At 41.4% G+C, this 24,718-nt stretch overlaps 1 protein-coding gene and 1 pseudogene across 1 annotated transcript in view; one reads left to right on the forward strand and one right to left on the reverse strand.

The window, feature by feature from the left end:
• Positions 1–1,054: 1,054 nt before the first annotated feature.
• Positions 1,055–24,718, reverse strand: part of STAT4 (signal transducer and activator of transcription 4) — a 46,268-nt gene continuing 22,604 nt past the window's right edge. The window contains exons 12-24 of the mRNA XM_066635671.1: positions 21,376–21,393; positions 21,188–21,281; positions 19,642–19,686; positions 17,032–17,115; positions 14,642–14,740; positions 12,717–12,852; positions 11,585–11,637; positions 8,419–8,513; positions 6,987–7,123; positions 6,060–6,251; positions 4,697–4,763; positions 3,485–3,593; positions 1,055–1,909 (exon numbers count right to left, since the gene is read on the reverse strand). Coding sequence (XP_066491768.1) covers positions 1,883–1,909; positions 3,485–3,593; positions 4,697–4,763; positions 6,060–6,251; positions 6,987–7,123; positions 8,419–8,513; positions 11,585–11,637; positions 12,717–12,852; positions 14,642–14,740; positions 17,032–17,115; positions 19,642–19,686; positions 21,188–21,281; positions 21,376–21,393 — 1,156 coding nt within the window. The 3' untranslated portion in view covers positions 1,055–1,882. The remainder of the gene's footprint in view (positions 1,910–3,484; positions 3,594–4,696; positions 4,764–6,059; positions 6,252–6,986; positions 7,124–8,418; positions 8,514–11,584; positions 11,638–12,716; positions 12,853–14,641; positions 14,741–17,031; positions 17,116–19,641; positions 19,687–21,187; positions 21,282–21,375; positions 21,394–24,718) is intronic.
• On the forward strand, positions 20,147–20,266 carry LOC136637506 (5S ribosomal RNA; annotated as a pseudogene).

Below are 24,718 nucleotides of genomic sequence, written 5' to 3' on the forward strand. Positions count from 1 at the left end.
GGTGAAGACCAGAATGTAAAAAGAATAAAAATGTATCATGAACTTTTACTATGTTTTTAATAAATTAGAGACGACAGTTCTTAGGTAACAGATAGTGGTAGGTTATTTTTCAGGATCTGGCCTCCGGTAAAATCAGACAGAACAATACACCCCCCCCCCAAGTTTAACCCCCCACTTATCCTAAGGTCATAGAAAATTCCATGATTTTTGACTCAAAACCTGCCCTCGAGTTATCTGTGGAATTGACTTATAGGTAGACTTATAGGTCTGTGGTAAGCTCTTTTGCTCATTTACAGACAGTCCAATGTTGCTAGCCATAGCACTTTGCCACAGTGGAACAGCTGCGCAGAATGCTCCATCGGTGACCATTTGGAGAGCAACTGCTCCCTGTCAGTCTCCACACCCTGCTGCAGCCCTGCTACAAAGTAGATAAGGCATTGGTGGGGCAGAAATTAAACTGCGTGGGGAGGCTGCATGGATCCTATTCCCTCCATCAGCAGCCTCCCCACCCCCTTTCTCTCCTTCTATAGACTGAGAATTAAGATCTTTATATGGCATTAGTCCTCAAAGGAGTTCACAGACCCTACTGGCTGCTGCCTCTCATTCTCTGACACCTCCCTTTAACTTTGTTCATAAACTCAAGTTCATGACTGCAATGTTAAGTGAGAACTTGGATGTTTCAAGTGGCTTTGTGGCAAAAACCCAGGAGTCAAACAGTTGTTTTGTTCTAACTTGCCTGCATCTTAGCCAAATTATCTTAAACACTGCAAACACGCTCACAAAAAACATAGATAGCAGTGCCACCACTTGAACAAATAAAAGCATTCAAGTGGTGGCACTGCCAACTACCTTTTTTGTGAGGGTGTTTGCAGTGTTTAAGATAATCAGGCTAAGATGCAGTAACATTTTTTTTTTATTAAGAGACTGTCAAAAAGAAACCAAACCATGTACACATATTGCTCATCTGTAAGTTAATCATGTAGGTGATTTTAAAGTATAAACTGAGGCAAGAGAATACAGTAAAACAGTATTTATTGCTAAGAAATCAGCATGTGGTTCAAAAAATACAACTTGTCTTCCATGACTATAATGATTCTACTTGTAAGAGCTAGCTGTGAGAGGACATTTGTCTGACAAGAAACCAGAGAAGGCTCTTTTTACAAAAACAAAATCCAATTACTGTGTGCTTTCAAGAGCTATTGACCTTGTTTTGTGTATATATGAAGAGTATGACCTTGTTCACAGATGGTTGTTTGTCCAATCCAAACAATGCCAAGCTGTAGCTTACCTGGATCAGGAAGTGGGAGGGAATTTTGTTTGGGGATCCATCGCATCAGTTTGAGATGTGAAAATGATGGAGTGGTGTAATAGCGTCAACATATCACAGATGAAAAATATAGCAAAAATACATAGCGTTTGTTGGTATATCTCATAAGATTAATTGAAACATAAGTTTTGGAATGCCTGCCAGAAATTTAAGATCAGGATTCAGAAATGATGCAAGGGTAGATGCCCCATTTGTTGGGAGAAGAAAGATTGCAAACTTCAGCATAAATTCTACCATTATTCTCCAATAAATCTTATATATGTTGTGTCAATGAGAGCAGAAGTCAGATTAAGGTTCTCCCTTGCACTGTGTCTGATTTTGCCAAGCTTGTCAGTAGTACATCCATCTTCTCATTTTTCATTGCCTCTATTTCCATATACAGTACAAAGATCTAACTCCTACCATCACCTCCTTAATTTGTAAATATTGATTTAAACCATTTATGAAAGAAAAGGTAGATGATCCCAGGAAACATATTTACAAGGGGAACATGAACAATATTCTCTCAGGGATTTTTAAAAATATACAACTGGACTTTAGAATCTTCAGTATCTGTCAGTCAGTTGAATAAGGAGAACTCAACTAGAAGAGAAGAACAAGATTACATCAGTTCATAGGAATTCATTGCTTTGTGTATTTCTAAAATCAAGACAAACCACAGCTTGCTGAAGATACTGAAAATGCCAGATCTAGATGCTGTGCAAACTAAAATCTGAAACAAACAACAGATCAGTGTTTTGCCCTAGTGATAAAAGGGACTAAACCCCAATTTGTTATATGCAGTGTTGCTCTTCTATTTGACTCAGATAATAAGGTATAAAGTGGGCATGACACTGGGACTGGAGCAAGAAAAGGCTACAACATTTGAGACTGTTTAGTTTACCAAAAAAGCAGTTAAGGGAAAGGACATGTCTGAGGTGTACAACATTGGGGATAGTGGGGAGAAAGTAGAGACAGATAAGTTTCTCTCTCTCTCATGCAATGCTGGAATCAGGGGACAGCCAATGAAACTGACCGATGGGAGATTTAGGATGGGGAAAACTACATATTTCACACAGTGCAGGGCTGGATGGAACCTTAGGATGCTATATGACAAATAGCCCTAAAATCCTCTTCTTTTGCATATGCCACAAACTGGAATTCTACCAACATAAAGGGATTGACTTGAACCTGGAAGGCAGTTTGATGTGTAGGGTATCCCTATTCATGGATAGTCTAGAAAAGCCTCAATCAACCTCCAAGCCTTGTGACAGTATCTGAGACCAATATGTGCCCCATACACGCACTTGGTTAGGCCCCAGTCCTAACCAACTTTCCAGCACTGGCATAGCTGTGCCAATGGGACTTGTGCTGCATCCTGCAGTTGAGTGGCACTCATGGAGGCCTCCTCAAGGTAAGAGTATGTTTGTTCCCTTGCCTTGGAACTGCATTGCCCTTATGTCAGTGCTAGAAAGTGGGTTAGGATTGCACCCTTCCTCAGTTGCAGCCTCTTCCTACCACTGCATACGTATGAAACGGGCTACAATCAGAAAAATCTTTGCAGAGGAAACACAGTGTCTCCCCTCCCCAACTGCTTGGCATAAAACAAGAGAGTAGAGAATGGAGGTAAAGTTATTTTTGCCAGAGGTATCAATGTAACTTGAGCCAGTCCTGAAACTCCTGTTACACCCAAGTTTATAGACTATTATGGACCAGATTAGCCTGTGAGCAAACTATGGGCAGCCTGTTTGTGTGAGTGCCTTTGAGTGAGTGTTCTTCCAAAAGCAATTCCCATGCTTTCTCTTGTGCTATGAATTAGGTTTCTTTATTTCCAAGTAGTTCTCACCTCAAGAATGTAGGCCTTTTGCATTCAATCATACGAATGAGCAAATATAAAGCAAAGCAAGGTAAATACTATATGTTTGTGCAGGCTGTTGTGGTGTCCCTGACAAAGGCAATCCCAACAGAAAAATGTTAGCAGCATTTCAATATATTTGCAAGTTCTATAGTCATTCAACTAAGATAATACCACCTCAGGACAAATGCTAAAAACATAGGAACAATAAATCTTTGTGTGTTGCATGAACTGCCTAGAATCTAACCTAGAATTTGGCTACTCCTCACATGCCACTCTTGTTACCTTACTGCTTATCTATAAGGAAAAAACTTGCAACATACAGCAGTCTCCATAACAGTAGGACTTAGATGTTCTCTCAAGACAGCATAGACACTTGGAGACATGGGGAGAAGGTCTGATGGAGAAGGTGGGTCTGTGGAATCATTCAGGCTTAAGAAAAACAAACACAATTTGCATCTTAATAAGTAGCACATGATGGAATGACACATTTCTGTTATCATTGGGCCCTGGTGTCCTCCATTACTATGCTAGGTCACAGTGCTGTCATTGTACTACTTCTTCATCTTCTAGGGCCTCCATGTGAATGGGAACAAGAATTTCCATACCCTAGTGATAAACTGCTAGGGTTTTAGCTTGTTGTAAAGCTACACTCTCTTGTCTGGAGGCTCCTCTCCCAATCCAAGAGGGTTAGTACAAACTGTGATTATTCCATGACAAAGGAGAGGCACTCTACATACCCATATGTTGTGTTTTGAGGCTTTAATTGCCTCCAGTGGCATAGCTGAGGTGGGGCTGGAACTGAAGGGTACACTGCCCCCACAGTGGAGTGGTGGTTTTCTGCTGTCTCTGCTGAGGGAGAGGACCATACTTACCTTGCTCATGTGCAAATGAAGTAAAATTGGCCCTCCTGCCCACTCCCACCTTCCTATGGCTCTAAATGGAGCTGTTTTTGGAGACAAGGCCGTGCATACGCTGGAGAGGGGGTGACAGTGCAGGCACATGGTGTGTGCGCTATGCTGCTCCATGCACACAACCCCAGGAGCCACTGAGTCTAGCAACTGAAAACCTCACCACGTACAAATCTTCCAGGTTCATCCAGATCCTACTTGAAACTGTCTGGCTCTGACAGTAATTAGTGCCCAAACTAGCACAATGGGAATGCAAGCTCTCAGAGGAGAAGGATAAAAGCTTTAGGCTCTGAAATCTGGGTGGGGATTCTCCCTACAACATCTTGGAGTGTATAGATGTATCTCATGCTGTCATGTATCTCAGACAGTATCTCATGCTCCACCACCAAATTACAGTGACTGGATATCAGTAGCAAATGGCCAACTTCAATTTACAATTGGAAGGTTTTGGCTTCCCGGTGAGTGGAGGGATGCTTACAGATAAGTACTCATGTGTTAAGAGTCGGTGTTTAGACAAAGCCGCTGAAGGAATTTCACTTCTCAGTTCAAGGGCAAAATTTTGCTGATGTTACTTTTCAATTAACGTGGGAATAATTAGGTGAAAAAATTAGTATAATTACTCACATTTTGGAAACAGGAATAAATACAGAGGGGACATAGCCTTTGGTTCCTCCTTCTGTAGGTCTTGATACTAACATTGGAGAAAAAAAAACAGTTGGCATTAATTCTGCATCTAGAACTAGAAACATAGTTTTATTATGCTGGTTTTTTTTTAATGCAAATGGAATGTCATTTCACATTTATATTCAAAGAGCTTTAATAAAATTAAACATACTATCTCAAGAATGTTTACATTATTTTCTTAATACTTTGCATTCTAACACTTGAACATTTTATCCCAGAATTATTCATCTGATGTTGTCCTTCATATATCATATGTGCCATGCATGTGTTTGTTTCATAGTTTTCCACATCCTTTTCAATGCTTTCTCAAACTTTTCTCACTTACAATGACAGAATTAACCATCAGTTAAAAATTAGAAGTTAATTTGGAGGGAAAATTAAACGTGTCACATAAAGCATGTGATTTTTTTTTTCCTAAATGAAAAACAACTTCATGAGACTGATTCTGAGTGAAGAAGCGGTGGAACAGAAGAGGGGTGTTTAATTCTTTTCCTGCAGGTCCTTTTCCACTCCAAGTTGCTCCCATGCACCTCGCTCCCTTCTCAAAATTACTCTCTCTCTCTCTGGTTGTTGTTATAGTTGTTGTTTTAAAGAAGTTGGAGAATTGAATATATGAAGTTGTCTTAAAAAATGGGGGCCGCAGCATCCAACACACAACTGGGCAGCCCGCAGGGGACTTTGGTTCCCTTCCCCGGGTAAGGGAAGTAGCCCTGCAATGGGGCTACTTGATTTTGCAGCAGCTCTCAAGCTGACGCAGAACCAAAAAGTCCCATGTCAGACCATATGGTCTGAAATGGGGCTCTGGATCCAGTGGAGCCAAGTTCCATCGGTCCTGCCCCCTCCCCTTTCCTGCCACTCATCAGAATGCCTTATTTGGGCAAAAAAAATCACTTCCAGTTTCCTTCTGGATACTAGAAGTGGAAGTTTGTTTTTTTGCCTTTTCAGCCATTCTGAATCCTGCAGAGTCTGCAGGCGAATGCACATAGCCTTTATGGGCTTCAGAAGGTCCTCTAGAGGTGACCAGAGCACTGCTCCGGTCGCCTTCAGAGGGTTTAAAGGGGCCAAAGCCACAGATTTCATTATCTGCAATTTTCTGTATCCACGGAGGTGGGTGGGTGGTGGTGGTCCGAGAACAGATTCCTCCGTGGATACTGAGTCACCACCTGTATTCATCTTCCTTTAAGACTTGTTCTGAATCTAACAGAATTTTGGACCAAGAAATATGCAAACCATCCTAGAGTTCACATTTCCAACATTTTCTATATACAGCACTTAACAAAGAGAAGTATTCAAAATATCCAACCTTCATTTGGCTGAGAGCTGTAGTGTTTTCCAAAAGCTTTATCTTTGGGGATATCAGGATAAAGATATTTCAGTGGGTTTTCAGGAACATTATCTGCCATAATAACTTTGTAATCTCGTAAAATGTCAGCAAATGGCAGTGCAGTTAAACGACCCTTGTTATATGGTTCAACAGAATGGAAATTCACTTCTCCTGTGAAGACACCAAGGTTGTTAACAAGGGGATATATATCTCCAGGTAATGTGTCATAACTAATTCTTCTCAAATGCAAGACAAATCACAGCTTGTTTAAAATAATCTTTTTAAAATGTCAATTATACTCTGTGCAAAATGAGAACTGAAGCAAACATCTACTGTTTCCTAGCCCATTAAACAGTCAAATGATTTTGCAACACAGAAAACCTTTGTGGTATAAGGCCCAGAGAATGGGATATGAAGCATGTACAATGGTGCTTATTTCCTCTTACATCTAAACAGTTAAGGTCCCACTGGAGTTTCCAAGAGACACTACAGGCAAAATCCAAAGGGGCATCTATGTATGTTCTGAATCCAGTTTTGTTCTGCAGATGCCATTTTGAAAGACCCCATTGCGTCCTTTTTCTCTTGGCTTCTCCCTTCGCTTCCTCTGATACTTCACCTACTTTTGAAATGTATTTAATATTAGAGAGTCTGCTAGAACTTGTCATTTGTTTGCGTTACTGTGTTAACACACCATGTACACTCTTGGCACTATATCAGTAAAAGTGACTAATGATAGAAAGCCAAACTCTCTCCGGTTTGGCACTGCCAATTGGGCAGGACAGCTTTTCAAAAGGGGAAAAAACACTGGAGAGTGTATCCTGTTTTTACACTCAGTTTTCAAAGCACTTCTTGATCCCAGGATTGGGGGGCTGTGAAGTGTTCTTCACTTTAAAATACAGCACTTACCACTTTCTGACTGGTTTACCCAGGTAAAAGTAATCCCTCCTAAGTTGCTTTCGCTAAACCTCAATAAAAATGTTCCAGGCATCTTGTCCTTGAGCAAACCCCGCTCCTTCTCTTTGCTCACAAACCCCATAATGCATCTGCAAATACATCAGAAAACAAATGACAGCTCTACATACATAAGTGCCTATCCAAAATGCCTTTGGAACTTGGCAAAATGTTATGCAGCAGTCCCACAGAATTGGTCAAAGCATTTGCAAAGCAGAAGTTCCATGACAAGATCACCCGGCTTTCAAAAAGATTAACCGGTACAAGGAGCTCTTTATGTGATTGGGGAAGAGGCAATGGGGAGGGGGCTAGACTTGCAGAGGAAAATATTTTGGGAGAGGAAATTTAGATTTATTTATTTTATTTATTTGAGAGATTTATATCCCACTTTTCTCATGCCGAAACAAATGCCCAAGGCAGCTTACAAAGCTCCATACTAGAGTACAAATGAATTTATTACAATAATTGTTCTATGGGCAGCTTGTAGAACCCTGCTCTTCAAGATGGAATCCTTCACAGTATGGTCATCACATATGGCATCTGGGTATGCCTTCCTTCCAGATTGGGACATGGAAGGAAGGATTCAAAACCTTCTCTGCAGTGCCACTTCCTTGTCAAATTTGAAGTGCTTTGTACCTATTTTAAAGTTTTAAAAGTCAGTGAATTTAATCACAGACTTCCTGCATCACACATAGCTTGGCCCTAAACACAAAGTACTCAGATAAGCTAAATGCTTAAATTTGGGACACTTAATGAACATGCCTGATCTTGTCTGATCTTGGAAGCTAAGCAGGGTCAGGCCTGGTTAGTACTTGGATGGGAGACTGCTTGGGAATACCGGGTGCTGTAGGCTTATACCATAGTCTTTTGAGACTGAAGATTGCCAACCAGAGGATCCTTACTAAATGGGCAGAGGCATTTTTTATAGCCATGGTCCTCTTATATTTAGTGGGGGAGAGATGTTCACCCCAGAATAGTGGCTTTCCAGCAGCTATTTGCAGGTGTTTCTTCTGCCTTTGAGGGATAAAGAACCATCTATTTAGCTATATAAACCCTGTGTGAACTTTTTTGTTGAAAAGCAGCACATAACTATTCTTCTTACCCATTTTTCTTTCTTATTAATAGTAGTCAATTTAGACTTAAAACTGCTTACCTCTTCTCTGGGCTGAAATTTAATGTCTATACTAATGACTTTGGGCCCAACCCTATCCAACTTTCCAGTACCAGTGCAGCCTTAACAGTGGGGCATGCTCTGCATCCTGCAGTGCGGGACGACAACAATGGTCAGATGCTGGAAAGTTGGATAGGATTGGGCCCTTTATAAGCAGAAGGGTCAAACTATATCCTCCATGGCCAATTTATGTACAATTACCAAAACACTGCTCACCCATCAATCCAGAGAGGTAGAATATGTTTTTTAATTAGATCCAAGATTGCTTCAAGCCACACCCAAAATGTAAATGATTTACCAGGCAAATGTTCCTGTTTATAAAACAAATTAGATACACAGAAAAAAAAAATCATTAATATGTTAAATACTGTACTACTAATAACTACAAATTTTTGTTTAGCCTCATTTTAAAACAAGTTGCAGTATCTAGGTCACAGGTAGCCCAATTCTACCTAAATTCCTGCCCCCTGCTGAAGTAGCCATGCCACCAGAGGGCATCCTGCATGAGAGGAGGCAGTCCCAGAGACTCCTCCAGGTAAGGAAATATTTGTTCCCTTGCCTGGGGGTAAGCCCTTGATGCCCCACTGGGTCTTCTCCCAACTTTGCTCGCATAAGTCCGAGTGGACCTGGGAAGGCAAATCGAGGCCATGAGGATGAACAGGATATTGGCAACACTGCTATCACCGATACTACCACATTCTTGGGCTCGATCCACCATTCTTCCTTCCCCTCACAGCCCCATTCCATTTCCACCTCTATTCCCTTCCCCACTAACTTAACAGTGCCAGTGGAGCAGTTAGGTTTTTAATCTGGAAGTATTTTATAATGAAGTGTTAATCTAGAAAATCTAGGCCTAGTTCTGGAACAATGCTTTCTTTCCTTCATGGGCCTTTCTTTGATAATACATATTTAAAACATTACAATAATAACAAATGCGTGCAGAAATAAGTTTCCACAAGTAACTTTCCTACCCTCTCTTCTCCAGTACAGTGTCCTACACTCCCTGAAAAGCTACTCCTGAGGAACAGAGTAGTCCTGTTTATGCAAGGTGCTTGTGCCTATTCCTATTTCCTCCTGCAGACCCCAGCACTCCACCCCACACTGTTTTCAAGGGTTCCTCGACCCTCAGGAGTAGTTTTCGAGGAGGCTACTGTAGGGAGGAGGGTAAGGGGAAGTTCATTTGCACAAACTTCCTTTATGTATAGTTGCTAGGCTACAATTCATTCCACTGTGAAATCCTCTCCTTATTTTTACACTTTTAACATGCACTCTTCATCCACACAACAGGACAGGGGCTGTGCCCCTGCTGCTGCCGCCTCCACCTGCTGCGCCACCCTGCCCTGCCTGCCCGTCGGAAGGTTTTTCGAGTTGTGTTGAGTGTCACGTGAGGCTCCGTGAGCCTCCGTGGGTATCCCGGGGAGGCAGGGGTGGCATGAAGGGTCACGGACCTGTGCCCTGGGGAACAATGTGGGCAGATCCATTACTGCCACAGAGGAAGCATTACAGTGAACCTATTGTTGTTTGCAAAGTGGTTTCACTTATGTAGGAGTGTTTACAGGGTTTTTTTGCACAATCAGGTTCACTGTACAACAAATGCACTTTTGTTTTATACTGTGTTTTAGTTTCAATATCTTCCCTCTGTGTTCGCCTCCTGCTCTACACCTCTCAAAAGAGGAAAAAGAAATGGGAAATGAAAAGGAAAAAAAAGAAAAACCATATGGAGTGACAAATAATATGCAAACAAGTTTAACAAGAAGTAATGAGCAGCTCACCCATCTTTCAATAATATCAGATTCCAACATGACCTCAAAAATGACCCATTTCTCTTGGGACAGCTGCATGAAACATGGTTGCACAAGAGCCATATATACCTATTCAACTTTTTTAAAAATGAAATGAGTAATGAGCAACACTACTCTTCCCACACATGCTCATATGATTTTGTGAACATGTGTGCCTTTCCTCTACAGCCTTCTTGGCATCCTTCAGTCTCGGAAGACTATGGTGTCACGCTCTGAATGGTGGTTCTGGAACAGAGTGTCCTCTCCAGCGCGCAAAGCTTGGGTAAAGTAGATATGGAGGATAGACTGTTTCCCATGCAGCAAATCCCCCCTCTCCACGTCGCTGAAATAGTCCAATGGAAAGGCAGAGGCCAATACGATTGGTTCCAGCGGCGTCGCAGGAGTTGCCAGAACGTGACTGTGTTCAGCCATGAACTGCCTCAGAGACTCCGGCTCCGGATTTTGCCTCGAGGTTGTCTCCTGAAGTCTTTTCCATAACTGGATATAGCCACAAGGCAGTAGAGGTTTGGGATCAGAGTTTTCCTTCTCTCAGATGAGCTGCCTTCCCAGGCTGAGGAGTCCCGTCTACCCGGTGGCTGTTTAGTCGCCTCTTACGACAAGTACAGCCAAACTGAGGGCCTATTCTTATCCCCAGCCCCCAGGGGAACCTCTACACCCAGTGTGGGCAAATTCCAGCCTGCAGGCCATTTGCAACCCCCAGGGACTTCCAATCCAGCCCGCAGGGAGCTCCAGTCTCCAATGAGCCTCTGGCCCATCAGAGACTGTTGGACTGCTGGTCGTGACAGCCAGACGCGAGCTGAGGGCCGAGTTAGAGCAAGGCCTTTTATAGTCTCCATGTGCTTTCTGCTTTTCCCTGGGCATTATTTTAGCCCCCCCATTACCTCTGAACAACTTATGTCTCCATGTGTTTCTGGCTTGGTCTGTATATTTTCACTGTACAAGAGATGTGTAGCATATAATTCATAGTTCTCATGTGGTTCTACATGCCTGTATTATAGTTCTCATTGTATTATAAATAAGCTCAGTACAATTCATTCATTCATTCATTCATTCATATATTTCATCTCTAATGTATTCATTTATGTAAATGTATTCAAATTTGAAGTGTAAATTAATTCTTTTTTTCCCCCAGCCCCCAACACAGTGTTAGAGAGATGATGTGGCCCTCCTGCCAAAATGTTTGCCCACTGCTGCGCTACGCAATTCCAGCACAAGTTACATTGCACAATATTTCTAAAGAAAGTGATGCCCAGTAATGAGACTTGCCCATTGTAGCAACGCCCTGCAGGATTGTAAACTCAGTTTATAAAACGTTCCCTTACATTGAAACATTCATTTAGCAAGCTTCCTACCCCCCCCCCCCCGCCAAAGAAAGGTAGCATGGCTACCCATCCACCACAGAAGCAAAACTGTCCCACCGCTTGCAAATGGAATATTGTATTTTGGCCAGTGAAAAGGTACCGATGAAAGTATCCTACAAAAGCTGAAATATCTTTGGGCGTAGTCTGATCGAGTGGAAAGGCTCTGAGAGGCAACAACTAGGAGGAAAGAAGCCTTTTGAAATATATTAACAGACATACCTTACAGAACTTTGACCAGGAAAGCTGATTATCATTATAACTACCTTGCTGTCCTAAAAGTAGGAAGAAAAAAAGTGAGGCCAACATCCTTTCAAAAAATCAGAGGCATTCCTGAAGGGGGACAAAGCAGTACATTTCTTCAATGTACATTTCTTTATATAGGTACACCTGTATAAAGCAGCCTCTCCCCCCCCCCCCCCGACTTCCAAGCCATTCAGGAAGGCAAAATCAAAGTGGAGGAGATAAGGGGGAGGGGTTCTTTACACGAGCATCCCAGCACCTGAAGAAACCTACTGCTTCACACTCCCCCGCAGGAACACTTCTGCAAACAATGATGCTTGTTTTAAATATTACATAGCCAAATTGTTTAAAAAGAAAAGCATACTTCTCAATTGGACCTGCAATCTAAAGAGTACTGCAATGTGGAGCAGGCTGGGACTTCCATATCCCTGCCAGCCAATGAAGGGGGAAAGTTGAAATGACCAGCATGCTATACTTGTCTGGGGGCTCAATCCTAAGCTTTGCACACCGGCTCACCGCTGGTGCACACTGTTGCAAATGTGCTATAAGGTACGTTTGTGAGTCCTAGCATCAGTGCTCCGCGGGTGCTGGCCCAGCACTGGCTGACACTGGGTTAACATTGGCTGAGTGTTGGAGCTCCACCGCTGAGTGGTTGCATGGACTGCTGAGCAGTAGAGAGATCGGTGGAGGTATGGGGGAAAGCCGGGAGGAGGTGTTCTGGAGAGGGGGGAGGTGGAGGGAGGGAGGAGGTTGCCAAGGGAGGGAGTGGGCAGGAGGAAGGCAGGAGGAGGAGTGAAGCTCCACTGGATCCAGAGTCTCCGTGTCAGACTGGCAACTCAACATGGAGGCTCTTGATTCTATGCCAACCTTTGGGTCACCATAGAATCAAGCAGCCCCACTGCGGGGCTACTCACTTTACCGGGGGGAAGGGAAGTGCACAGGATGTGGTGGTAGCTCTTTTCGGTGCTGCAGCACCATGCACTGGGCAGCTCAGAATTGGGCTATGAATCTGATAGAAATAATTAATAGCAAAGTCTAGCTTGCATTTGGGTAGAGTCTGGTTTGCAGAGGTGAATGCTGAAAAGAGCATTTATGTTCTCAGATTTCTTACCTGTTAGTTTCTCTGCCAGCATAACAAGCTGATCAGAATTAAGTCCACGGCCAACATATGATGAAAACTGCCAGCTCAGTACTTCCAAGAGCTGACTCAAAGTGACAGATGGTGGGTTATTAAAGAAAGCCAAGTTCTGCAGCCAAATAAAGATGAACACAACATTTTGTTATATTTTCTTATATTATATTATGGAGAGCTGTCTTAGGGTGTTTGAGGGACCACAGGGTGGAAATAGAAACACAATAAATAATATATCTTTCAAAACAGATGGAAGCTCAGTACTTCTGAATAAAAGGCAAGTTGCCTATACAGGTATAATCTAATTATCCACCAATTTTTCACTGGGGGTTTTATCTCAAAGAGATAAGAAGGACCTTTTAAATTAAAGGAAAAAAGTCATTTAACAATAGCCTCATTAATGTAGAATAGGGCAGCTGGAAGAAATCAATCATTCTCTCTCCAGGCACTTAGAACAGCTTCAGTCTGAGGCAGGTGACCCCTCCCTTCCCATGAAAGAATGCAAACTGGAAATGATTATCACCTCCTCTTTGCATTCTTCCCCACACTGTGCTCCTAGTGAAGGGAGGGGTTGCTGCCTAGGAATAAAGAATTTCTAAACATCTGAAGATTGACTGATTGACAGCCTGCTGACTATGTCCTGCATCATAAAGGTAAGCAAGGCTGTTTTTAAATCGATGAGCAAAGGAACATTGTTTTTTAAATGGATTTCTTTTAACATGATTTTTGGCATCCACATGGGTTCTGGGAATGGAACCACTATGGATACCGAGACTTGACCTATACAGTATATTCCGAGAGGTTTAATAATGGTAAAAGTAGTCTCTCATATCATATCTGTATATCACAGAAGTATCTTTTAACTGTAATGGTTCTGCCTTCACTGAACCAGAAAGTAGAATACTTGTTCTGGTCACATCTGTCACGTACAAGTATGATGTTGGTATCCATGGATATGGCATCCAACTATTTAACTCACCAAGGATGCCAGTAGATATTGGGGTCACCAATTAAATGCCTTTAAAATAAAAAGGGGCCAAAATCTCATTTCTTACCTTTGCCCGATCAAATTGCACAGTTTGCTAGCCTCTCAGGGCTAAAAATAGCTCAAAAGATGCACTTTTGATGCATTCTGGGTAAATGTTGGGAGAAGGAACCTCTGTGTAATCCTGAAGTGCATCTTTTGAGCTACTTTAAGCCCTGAGAGGCTTGGAAACTGCATAATTGAACCTCATGAAGGTAAGAAATGTGATTTTGATGTTTTTTCCCATTTTAAAGGCATTTAAATGGCAATGCTTATCTGTGGATTTTGGTATCTGTGGGGACGTTGGAAACTGCAGTTTGACCTCATGAAGATAAGAAATGTGCTTTTTCGTGCTTTTTTTCCATTTTAAAGGCATTTAAATGGTGATCCCGGTATCCATGGATATCGGTATCCATGGGAGGTTCTGGAACTGAACCCCTGTGGATACCCATGTCGGACTATATTCTAAACTTGTAACACGAGTGATTTTGTGTCTCCTATCTTATTTCACTGCTTTGACAGGCAATGAAGAAGTCCTCAATTTGTGAAGTATATTAATCTATGCGTCCTACTTGCCTTCACTCAAATCTAAAACTAGGATAGTTTTATCCTAGGATCACGTTTTAGCACTTCTTTCTTCCATTACCATCAGTACTTGGCATAAAGAACAAACAAAGAATGAACAATTTTTACTTTGGCTGCAACTCAGATCCAGTGTACTCAAAGGAAGATTTACAAAAGGAAACTTATTATGGATGGATGGAATTCATAATTACTACTACTATACAGTACATATGTTGTCAGAGCAAAATATCACAAGAAAGAAATTATTTCTGTTCTGCATTAGTGGAAAAGAAAAATATTGCTACACAACTTGTACCTGGGATTCATTTGTTGACAGATTGTACCAGATAATGGAAGCCCATGCATTAGGTAACTGGCTGACATTGGAAATCATCACTACTGGTAAGGAACTTGTCTGGTGAAAAAGATACAAAGATTATGTCAATGTTAATATGATACAGACATGGCATAGCCGCATGGGTAATGGACTGTAGCTTTAAAATGAATGCATTAGTAGTACTCTTTTAATGTCAGACAATGGTTGCGTAATCACAATACTTTGCAGTGAATGCATTCTCAAGAACAGAATTTCTGCAGTTTTCTTGGAGGTTCTCTGCTAGATTCCACAGGTAGGACTACTTGTAGTCTGTGCCAACTTGCCTGCCAGGCAAATTCTGCATTTCCTCATTATGTAAGTTAATGAATGCAAATAAGCTTATTTCATGATAAAATATTCACTTCATCTTCAACTAGAGAATTTGGCTTTTGCAGATTTTAATTTGGACTGGTGGCAAAAAAAAAAAGGAGCATGGGTTAACCAAGCAAGAAGTCACTGTCGATCTGTATTGGGTATGAGAAATTAACTGAAGGGACAAATCTTCATGTTGGCTGCAGAACACTGTCAATGGACTCAGCAGGCTTTACAGACACTGTCTGAAAGCTTCCAAACAGGCACCCCAGCAATGATTGCTGGAAACATGCATTTTACGACAATAAAAGAATTCTGTGCCTCGTGCAAAATTTTGCAAGAAATAACAGACAGAGAATAAGAAAAGATAAAAAGCTCTGTGATCAGCATTAGTACTACAAATGGGACTTAACTGGAATTCATCCTGGTCAGCAGAATCCCTACTGATTTTGGAAAAAAGGCTTTCAGGCAGTGCTGATTCCAGGAGGCTAGTACTCTGGGGCAAAGCCCTACACTGGATACCTGGCCCCTGATGGTGCATTAGGTTAGGTGCTACACCTGTAATCTACTGAGGGCTCAGGGGTCAGCCTGACTAGTGGCTCCTCTGATGGACTGGGAGACAAGTGGCTGACCTGGCAGACCCCAGTCCCCACCATGATCATAGGAATTACAAGCAGTTGCTCACCGTATCACTGTCTAATCCAGAGATTTTCAACCAGCATGCCAGAACACATTGGTGTGCTGCGAATGGTCTGCAGGTGTGCCATGGGAGTTTGGGGAGGGTCATTAATTAGTAGGGCTATTGGGGAATGAGCCCCCTGCCGACAGTGTGGTGTGCCTGGTCAGTTGTCCAAAAAACAGAAGGTGGGCCTTGACAATTTTAAAGCATTGTCGGTGTGTCGTGTGATGAAAAGGTTTGAAAATTGCTGGTCTAATCCATAGAATAGTACTGCTTTTAGCTATGTTCACTAGCAATTTTATTTCGGTTTTTCTTATTTTGTAATCTGTCAATAAATCTCATATTGGCTCTTATATGCATGCTTTCTGTCTTGCATTAACAACAGCCATATGTGCACACAGAGACAAACAGCACGATTAAGGCTCAGCAGCACTTTGTCATGTGAGAAAATGCCCATGGCACTGTGAGCAGCAATAGCAATCAAGGAAGGGAGATTCCAGGGCACACAGTAATGCACAACTTTTTAAACAAAGTGGGAGGGAGCAGAACATTTGGATGTTGCTTTAGCTTGGGCCAAATCTACAAAGGCCTTCTAGTCCAGCATTTTGTTTTTAACAGTGACCAGTCAGATGTCTCCAAGAATCCCTACTCCAAACAATGTTTTTTGTTTCTAACAACAACAACAACAAAAAAAACAGGTAGTAAGTAATTTCTGCTTAGTAAAACTATAAGCACAAAATGAAAATGCCCAAGTTAAGCAAAAATGAATACAAAGCTCTAAACGCATTTTAAAGTAGGGGAATAACACAGCTGCTCGAGAGAATTTCTGGGAATCTAGTCCAATTAAGAAGTGGATAAACTAAAGTTTGGCACATAGCTAAAACTATCTAAATTAAGTAACATGCCAAGATTAAAAGTTCAGCAGACAGAAACTTGTTTTAGTCTAGAGATGGGTGTCTTCTTATTGATTTTTAGAAACATATGTAAATGTGTTTTAGAACATATGTTCTATGTTTTTAGAAACATATGATTATTTAATATTTGATTTTGTTATAAGTTATGATATATTTTCCTATTCTATGTACTTTATTTGTATATGATATACAATTGTTATGTGTTGTGATATATACTTGTATTCTTGTTTGTATATTTTTATTTTAAAAAATATTTTGTGGAATTTGCTATATACTGATTCTAGAAAAAAAATTCCTTTCATTTGGTTGGCCCACCAAAAAAAAAAAGTGCAATCATATCTGTCTATGCAGATGTAAGCCCAATTGAGGCTTCTTGCCAGATAAGTGTGTTTAGGATTGCAGCCTATGAACATTCACTTACTTACTTCCAAGTCCATATTCAATCCATATAAGCAGACTTGTGTTTCAAATGTGATAGAGTGTAGCTCTTCGGTTACCATCTGAGGGCCCTGAGGAGAGCAAAAAGAATTTTTAAAATTTGAAACACATACTGCACACTGGAAATTAGAGGTTGGGATTTACTTTAATAGTTCTTAAGATGTACCAACAGTTAACCCTTCGTATTCAGAGAACTGAGCTAGCTGTTTCTTTTTTTCTTTTTAAAGATTGTAACCCTTGCTTCAGGAGGTTTGTGCTTTTTAACGTTTGACTGAAATTAAGAATATCAATGTTTTTCAGTTTTATTGCTCTCACAAAACTGCACAAAAAGAATCAAACTGCTTTTTTTAACATTATTGTAAAAGACTGCTTCCAGTATTAGTCTAAAACTTCTTTTTCTAGCTGTAAATTCTAGTAGAAACAACAAATTCAGATTCTCTCTTCTGTCTTAAAATGATTTGTCTGTCATTGGAGAGATATTTTAGGAAAAATTTTCTGAACATTTCCATATATGTTCAACTGTTTATGTACATGGAATGTTCTTGCATTTCATTGGCTATGGATTGGTGTGCTGTGAAGCTGCCATTAGCAGTCTGGTTTTGTATATATTTTTCAGACATAATCACTGCTTCGGTAGGAGAAACATGATCTCATCCTTTATCTCAGGCTGCAAAATGTGTTGGGTTAGCCTAAGGCGGGAAAAATCAATTTGCTGAAATTTTCTGTGTTGATAAACTAGTTCTCAACTCCCTTCTTAAAGCTTTCTCCCTGTCAGTACAAATCAGCTGACCAGGGGACATTATGCATTCATTTCAAACTCAGTAATGCATCTTCTAGATACAGTATTACATACTTTCATTTTAGATTGCAAAATAATTTATCCAGAAGGGGGAGCTCAAAAACCAGCTTCTATTAAATATCCTTGGGAAGGAGTATGTACAGCTGTACTGTCCCCCGTATCAGCTCTGTTCATCTATTCAGCTCCTGTGTTGGGTTCCAGCTCTTGTGAAGCAAGATCTGCTGTGGCCTTTGCATTTACTGACCCATCTCTGTGGTTTTTGGAAGGACTGCAAAACACACCTCTTCTGCCCAGTGGTGTTCCTGGAGGGGGGGGGGTAAAATGGCAAGGTTTTTCAGGCACAAGGATACCTGTGTAAAGTGCTCCTGCCCCCTTGTCTTTAGAGCCAGTCACAGCTGCAAAAGACTCTGAAGGCAAGGGGGGACCCTTTACACAGGCATCCCTAAGTTTAAAAACTTAGCATTCCACTAAATCCAGGAGGTGCCCACATGGCTAATGAGCCAAGTTAGAGAGGCTGTAAAGGGCAAGGAAGCTTCCTTCCGTAAATGGAAGTCTTGCCCTAATGAGGAGAATAAAAAGGAACATAAACTGTGGCAAAAGAAATGTACGAAGGTGATACGGGAGGCCAAGAGAGACTATGAGAAACGCATGGCCAGCAACATTAAGGGGAATAATAAAAGCTTCTTCAAATATGTTAGAAGCAGGAAACCTGCCAGAGAAGCAGTTGGCTCTCTGAATGGTGAGGAAGGGAAAGGGGAGATAAAAGGAGACTTAGAGATGGCAGGGTAAGACGGTGGAATGCCTCATCAAAGATAGGATCTCAAAACACATAGATGAACAGGCCTTGCTGAGGGAGAATCAGCATGGCTTCTGTAAGGGTAAGTCTTGCCTCTTTACTCTTAAGTCTTTACTGCCAGGCAGTAAAGAAGGCCAATTCTATGCTTGGGATCATTAGAAAAGGTATTGAGAACAAAACGGCTAATATTATAATGCCGTTGTACAAATCGATGGTAAGGCCACTCCTGGAGTATTGTGTCCAGTTCTGGTCACCGCATCTCAAAAAAGACATAGTGGAAATGGAGAAGGTGCAAAAGAGAGCGACTAAGATGATTACCGAGCTGCAGCACCTTCCTTATGAGGAAAGGCTACGGCGTTTGGGCCTATTCAGCCTAGAAAAGAGGCGCCTGAGGGGGGACATGACTGAGACATACAAAATTATGCAGGGGATGGACAGAGTGGATAGAGAGATGTTCTTTACACTCTCACATAATACCAGAACCAGGGGACATCCGCTAAAATTGAGTGTTGGGAGAGTTAGAACAGACAAAAGAAAATATTTCTTTACTCAGCATGTGGTTGGTCTGTGGAACTCCTTGCCGCAGGATGTGGTGATGGCATCTGGCCTGGATGCCTTTAAAAGGGAATTTGACAAGTTTCTGGAGGAAAAATCCATTATGGGTTACAAGCCATGATGTGCATGTACAACCTCCTGATTTTAGAAATGGGCTATGTCAGATGCAAGGGAGGGCACCAGGATGAGGTCTCTTGTTATCTGGTGTGCTCCCTGGGGCATTTGGTGGGCCGCTGTGAGATACAGGAAGCTGGACTAGATGGGCCTATGGCCTGATCCAGTGGGGTTGTTCTTATGTTCTTAGCATTTTGCCCTCCCCGTCCAGGAACACTGTCGCTTCTGCCTAGCTGTTGATATGACTGTTAGTCTTCTCTGTTTTGATGTGATGTGTTTGTGTTGTAATACATGTATGTATGTTAAGTAATGACAACAACAATTTCTTCCTACCTCATTTCCCTTGTTTCCAGAACATAATTTCATTTCTTTCGGTTGCTTAAAAATAAAGAGACCAATATTAATATACAAAGAGGGATTACAAATCGATTTTTAGTGATGCTATTTTATATTCAATTGTGATTGTCCAGTAACACGATGTGTAACATCTGATGAAGATAGAATCTTTCTGAAATCAATATTTTCCTGTTTTCCTGAGTTACCAAAACAGCCTTTAGCATTGCAATCCTAGAAGTAAGTCCCTTTGCGTTCAATGGGGCTTACTACCAGGGAAGCGTATACAGGACTGCAGCTTTAGTGGCCCAACCTGGGGATTTTTAGAGTACATTTCACAAAATTCATGAGAAAAATTAATCAATACCCTGCTGTCTGTATTTTGCCATGTTCATGGATTATTTTTGCATTTGTGAAATTTTTAAAAAGGCATAGAAAGGTATCATGGTGGATCATTCCAAGGTCAATTTTATGATGTATGATTGTGCCTTAAGTATATCAGAAAATATGCAGCAACTGTTACCCTGCACATGCCTGATCTTGTCTGATCTCAGAAGCTAAGCAGGGTCAGGCCTGGTTAGTACTTGCATGGGAGACTGCCTGGGAATACCAGGTGCTGTAGGCTTATACCATAGTCTTTTGAGACTGAAGGTTGCCAACCATATCAGAGAATAAATATTCCAGAGATACCAGGATGCAATCTAACAAGTCTACATGCAAAGCCAGCATTACCCTACTGCATTGCACTTGCACTGTGTTGTGACCAGGTCATTAATTCCAAGGCAGGCCTTTCTACAATTCCCCAACAAGCATGGAGGAGCTTTTCTATTAGGCACCCAGAACACAGTTTACTCTTAGGAAACTGTTGCACAAGGAGCCAGGGAAAAACTTGCTCCAGGATGTTCACACAGAAAGCATAGAAGGGCTTGTCTCAGAATGAAAGTCTTACCCATGATGCTGCATGCCTACAGGGGGGAAGCACTACTTGCTTTCTCAGGGCAGGTTCACGCACCACTTTGCATGTGCAAGCTTTGCAGAAATGTACTCCTGGTACTTTTAGCCAAAGTTCTGTTTTTATAGATCTGTTTAGCTGTTGGTTTGGTTAAGGTTGGAGACAACAGAGCATTAAGCCTAAAGTGTTCAAAATAGAAATACAAATGTAAAAAGTGACAGACAGTATGTTTGTCACATTCACCTTTCACGTGTTTAAAAAAGGGTACACTTGAAAAATGGATGTGTGAAAAGGTTCAGATGCAGCACAGATTGCTGTGACCAGAGCAAATCTTGGACTGTGCTGGTTTTGTGCTAGAGGCCAAGAAAATGTTCACTTGGAGAAGTTTTTGTTTCTAAGTCCAACTTTGGTGGTGTTTGGGTCTTCGTCAGTGATTAGTGTGGTAGTGGTGGAGGTGAAGGTAAGGATGCACTTCTTGCTTCAGTCAAACCAAATTGAAAGAGATCTACCCAAGCATGGAAAAGTCCAAAAAGAAGAACGCAGTTTTGTTTGTAAGTTCTTCATATCTGTTTCATAATTAATGTACTATCTTACCAAATGTCGAAATTCCACAGAAAGACTCCCATTTGCAGATTCATCCATGTTCATTGCTTTGACATGTGTGCCACAAAGAACAAACCTGCGATTGCTAGAAAACACGTAACAGTAATTTACCCAACAGCAGGCAAAACTACATGGAATATACATTTATCAAAGGTATTGCACCATTCAAATGTTCTTACCTTATAACAGAAGCATTCCTGGATTTGAAAAGAAAGGAAAGAATTATTGTGGAAGCCTTATACATACAGGATGACTAACTGAACCATGCAATGGGGCAAAGATTTAATAATGTGTCTAATTTCAGAGTTTGTTCACACAATAACTGCTATTCAGAAACTGAAAATGCAGTCCTATCCATGTTCACTTGGAAGTACAGGTTGTGCCTCATTATCCACTGATTTGACTCACCACTGACACCAACGCGTCCACCTTTAAATGCCTTGTAACAAGGGGGGGGGGGAAGCACCAAAATCCCATTTCCTACCTTCGTGCTGTTAAACTGCACTGCTTGCAAGCTTCTTTGGATTAAAGATAGCTTTAAAAACCCAGTACTGGGGTTCTTGCTGTTCCATTGTCGCCCCAGAAAGCATCAGTAAAGAGTGGTGGTTTTCAAACTGGGGTGTTGTGACGCCCCAGCCTGAGGGCTCTGGCCTCTGCCCCCTTAAGGAGCGGGGGCAAAGACAAGGCAGGGAGGAGGCAGCGACATGATCCCCAGGATCGTGTTGCTAAGTGGGCTGCAGGGACTTGGTTGGACTTACCAGAGCCTCCTGCAGTCACCCGGGGGTGCGGGGAGCCGTGCACGAGCGTCTGCAGGACTCCCCAGTCTTCTTAAAGTGAAGTAAAACATTTCCGGTTTTGCAGAGGCAGAGCGTGATCACTCCACTTCACTTTTGGAAACCTGGGGAGCCCTGCAGATGCTCACACAGGGCTGGGAGGCTGCAGGAGGCTCTGGTAAGTCCAGCCAAACCCCTGCAGCCCCCTTAGCGATGCAATCCTGGGGATCACGTTGCTGTCTCCCTTGCCTCCACAAAGATTTACAGGCTCTCAAACTCTCCCTGAGAGAGAACCACTGAGAGTTTGAGAACCACTGGTATAGAGCAAGAAACCTGGAAGTGGGTTTTTTTTTTACTTTTCCACTGATTTTTTTTTTTAATCCACTGAAGGTTCCAGAATGGAAGTCCAGCGGATAACAAGGCATGGCCTGTAAGTTTCACTGTGTTCAATGAGACCTATTCCCAAGCCAATGTCTGTTATTCACGACACTGCACAGTAACCATATATATTCATGCCATATAAAAGTAATTACTGTACATATAATACCACCCAGTCTTTTGCACATTCGCTTTATCTCATGACGACAGTAACTGTTGTATGAGTAACTAGTACTTTTTATGGAAGGTTAGTATATAAATACATAAAGTACAAATATATAATCAAAATTATGTAAGGTTGTCCCAGCGATTTTCAACCTTTTCCATCTCAAGACACACTGACAAGGCACTACAATTGACAAGGCACACCATTAGGTTTTTGACAACTGACAAGGCACACCATACTGCCAGTGGGGGGTTCACATGCTGCCAGTGGGGGAAAGACCCCCATGAAGGTCTTAGTACCTTCATGCCACCACAACACCACATGATCTCACATGTACTCTCTGACCATGACTTCTATGTTCTGAACCATCTACGATCAGTTTTTTTCGTTATTAACATTTGTTGATTTTTTTTATTATATAGCAATTCCAAATAGAAACAAGTTGAGAAAAAATAAGAAGAAGGAAGAAAATTAAGAAGAGGAAGAGTAGGTGCCAATCTGCTCTGTTTTGATTGTTTGATTAGTCAGATCACACTGACTATGATAACAGAGAAAATCAGTTAAGATAACGTTAGTCCTAGAAGTGGGTCCCAAATGAGATGAAATTGGTCTTTCTTTTTGTCTGCATGTATATACTCTTGAACATCACCAACATATACAACTCTGATAACCACAGGTGAAAATCAAGGGGAAAATAATTCCTTTCAGTGGGAAAGGATAAGACACTTGACCATTCCCAATGCTCCAGCAACCCACAATTCAATGCAATGAGGCTGATCCTATGTGGTAGGAAAATAATGTAAAAGAACAAGAAAATCTTTGAAGGTGACTGTAGTTTTCCAAACCATATAAATTATGTTCAGTACCTTATCTCAAAAAATCTGGGGCAACTCCACCACACAGGATCAATATTAACCCAGTAAAGGGTATTTGATAACTGATTCAGGACCCAATCCTATCCAATTTTCCAGTGCCAGGGCAGCCGTGCCAATGGGGCGTGCACTGCGTCCTATGGTGGTGAGGCAGTCAGAGGCCTCTTCAAGGTATGGGAACATTTGTTCCCTTATCTCGGGGCTGCATTGCGGTTGCACCAGTGCTAGAAAGTTGGATAGGGCTGGGCCCTTAGGCTGCAATCGTTTGCATCTAGGAGGCAGTTCTACTGAATTAAATGGGACTTGTTTCTGAGTAGACATGCACAGGATTGTGCTGTCAAAATTTTACACAAGCATTTCTAATAAAATTTGAATTTTGAGACATAACTCCATTAAAAAGATGCCACCAGCTTCCTTGCACAAACAAGAATTTATGTTGGTGATGAATTTCAAGGACACTGAGTTTGCATTCTGGAGGCGCTGACTTTCAGGTTCACACCAATAAAGAACTCAAAGAGAACCACAACTCAAGTTGTCTAGTTTGTTGGGGAAAAAGTACATCAGCTCAGGAATGTGGAAACTTTTTCATGCGTAACACTGCTGTGGAAGTAATGATTCAGCCACCACCTACACTAGTGCATCCTCATTGTTATAGTAAAACCATGTAATTTGGTTAATCCCCTATCTGCTCTCCCCCAGTTTTTAAACATTTGTTTGTAGTATCCTCCATAACTGAAAAATAAGAAAGTGAGAGTCTACAGCTAAAAACCTAAAACACCTAAAAACAAAACAAGAAAATGGTAAAAACCTGATCTAAAAAAATGCAAAGTAACCAATTGCTTAATAGCTGTATGGCAAGCCATCCTAACAATGCTGCTTATAATTTTTTTAATTGATTAAATTTTTTTTAAAAAAGGAGGTCTGTCTACTATGTCCATTCACCTGCATGAAGGTTTATTTTTTGAAAATATTGTTATTCTGTCTTTTCCCACCTGGGAGGTGCTCAAAGCAGCTTAAAATTAAGTTAGAAAAAGCAAGCAATAAAATAACAAACAATTAAGCCATAACAGCAATCATAAAAGCAGCATTAAAAAAAATCACAAACACATTGGGTTGCATCCACAGTAACTAGTAATTAAGCTACTGCAGTGCCTGTAGCATAAAGGGGGTCCAAAATTTAACAAAAATACATATAAATATTAAAACAAATTATTTACTTGCATCGCAAACTAATTCAATTTTTTCATTGGCTAAAGTCCTTACTAGACTTCCGACTCGTCATGAGTAGGATTTCAGTTCCCCCCCCCCCCGCCATCCTTACGGAGAAAACACA

The sequence above is a fragment of the Tiliqua scincoides genome, chromosome 1 (genome assembly GCF_035046505.1).
Source record: "Tiliqua scincoides isolate rTilSci1 chromosome 1, rTilSci1.hap2, whole genome shotgun sequence".
Classification (NCBI taxonomy): Eukaryota; Metazoa; Chordata; class Lepidosauria; order Squamata; family Scincidae; genus Tiliqua; species Tiliqua scincoides.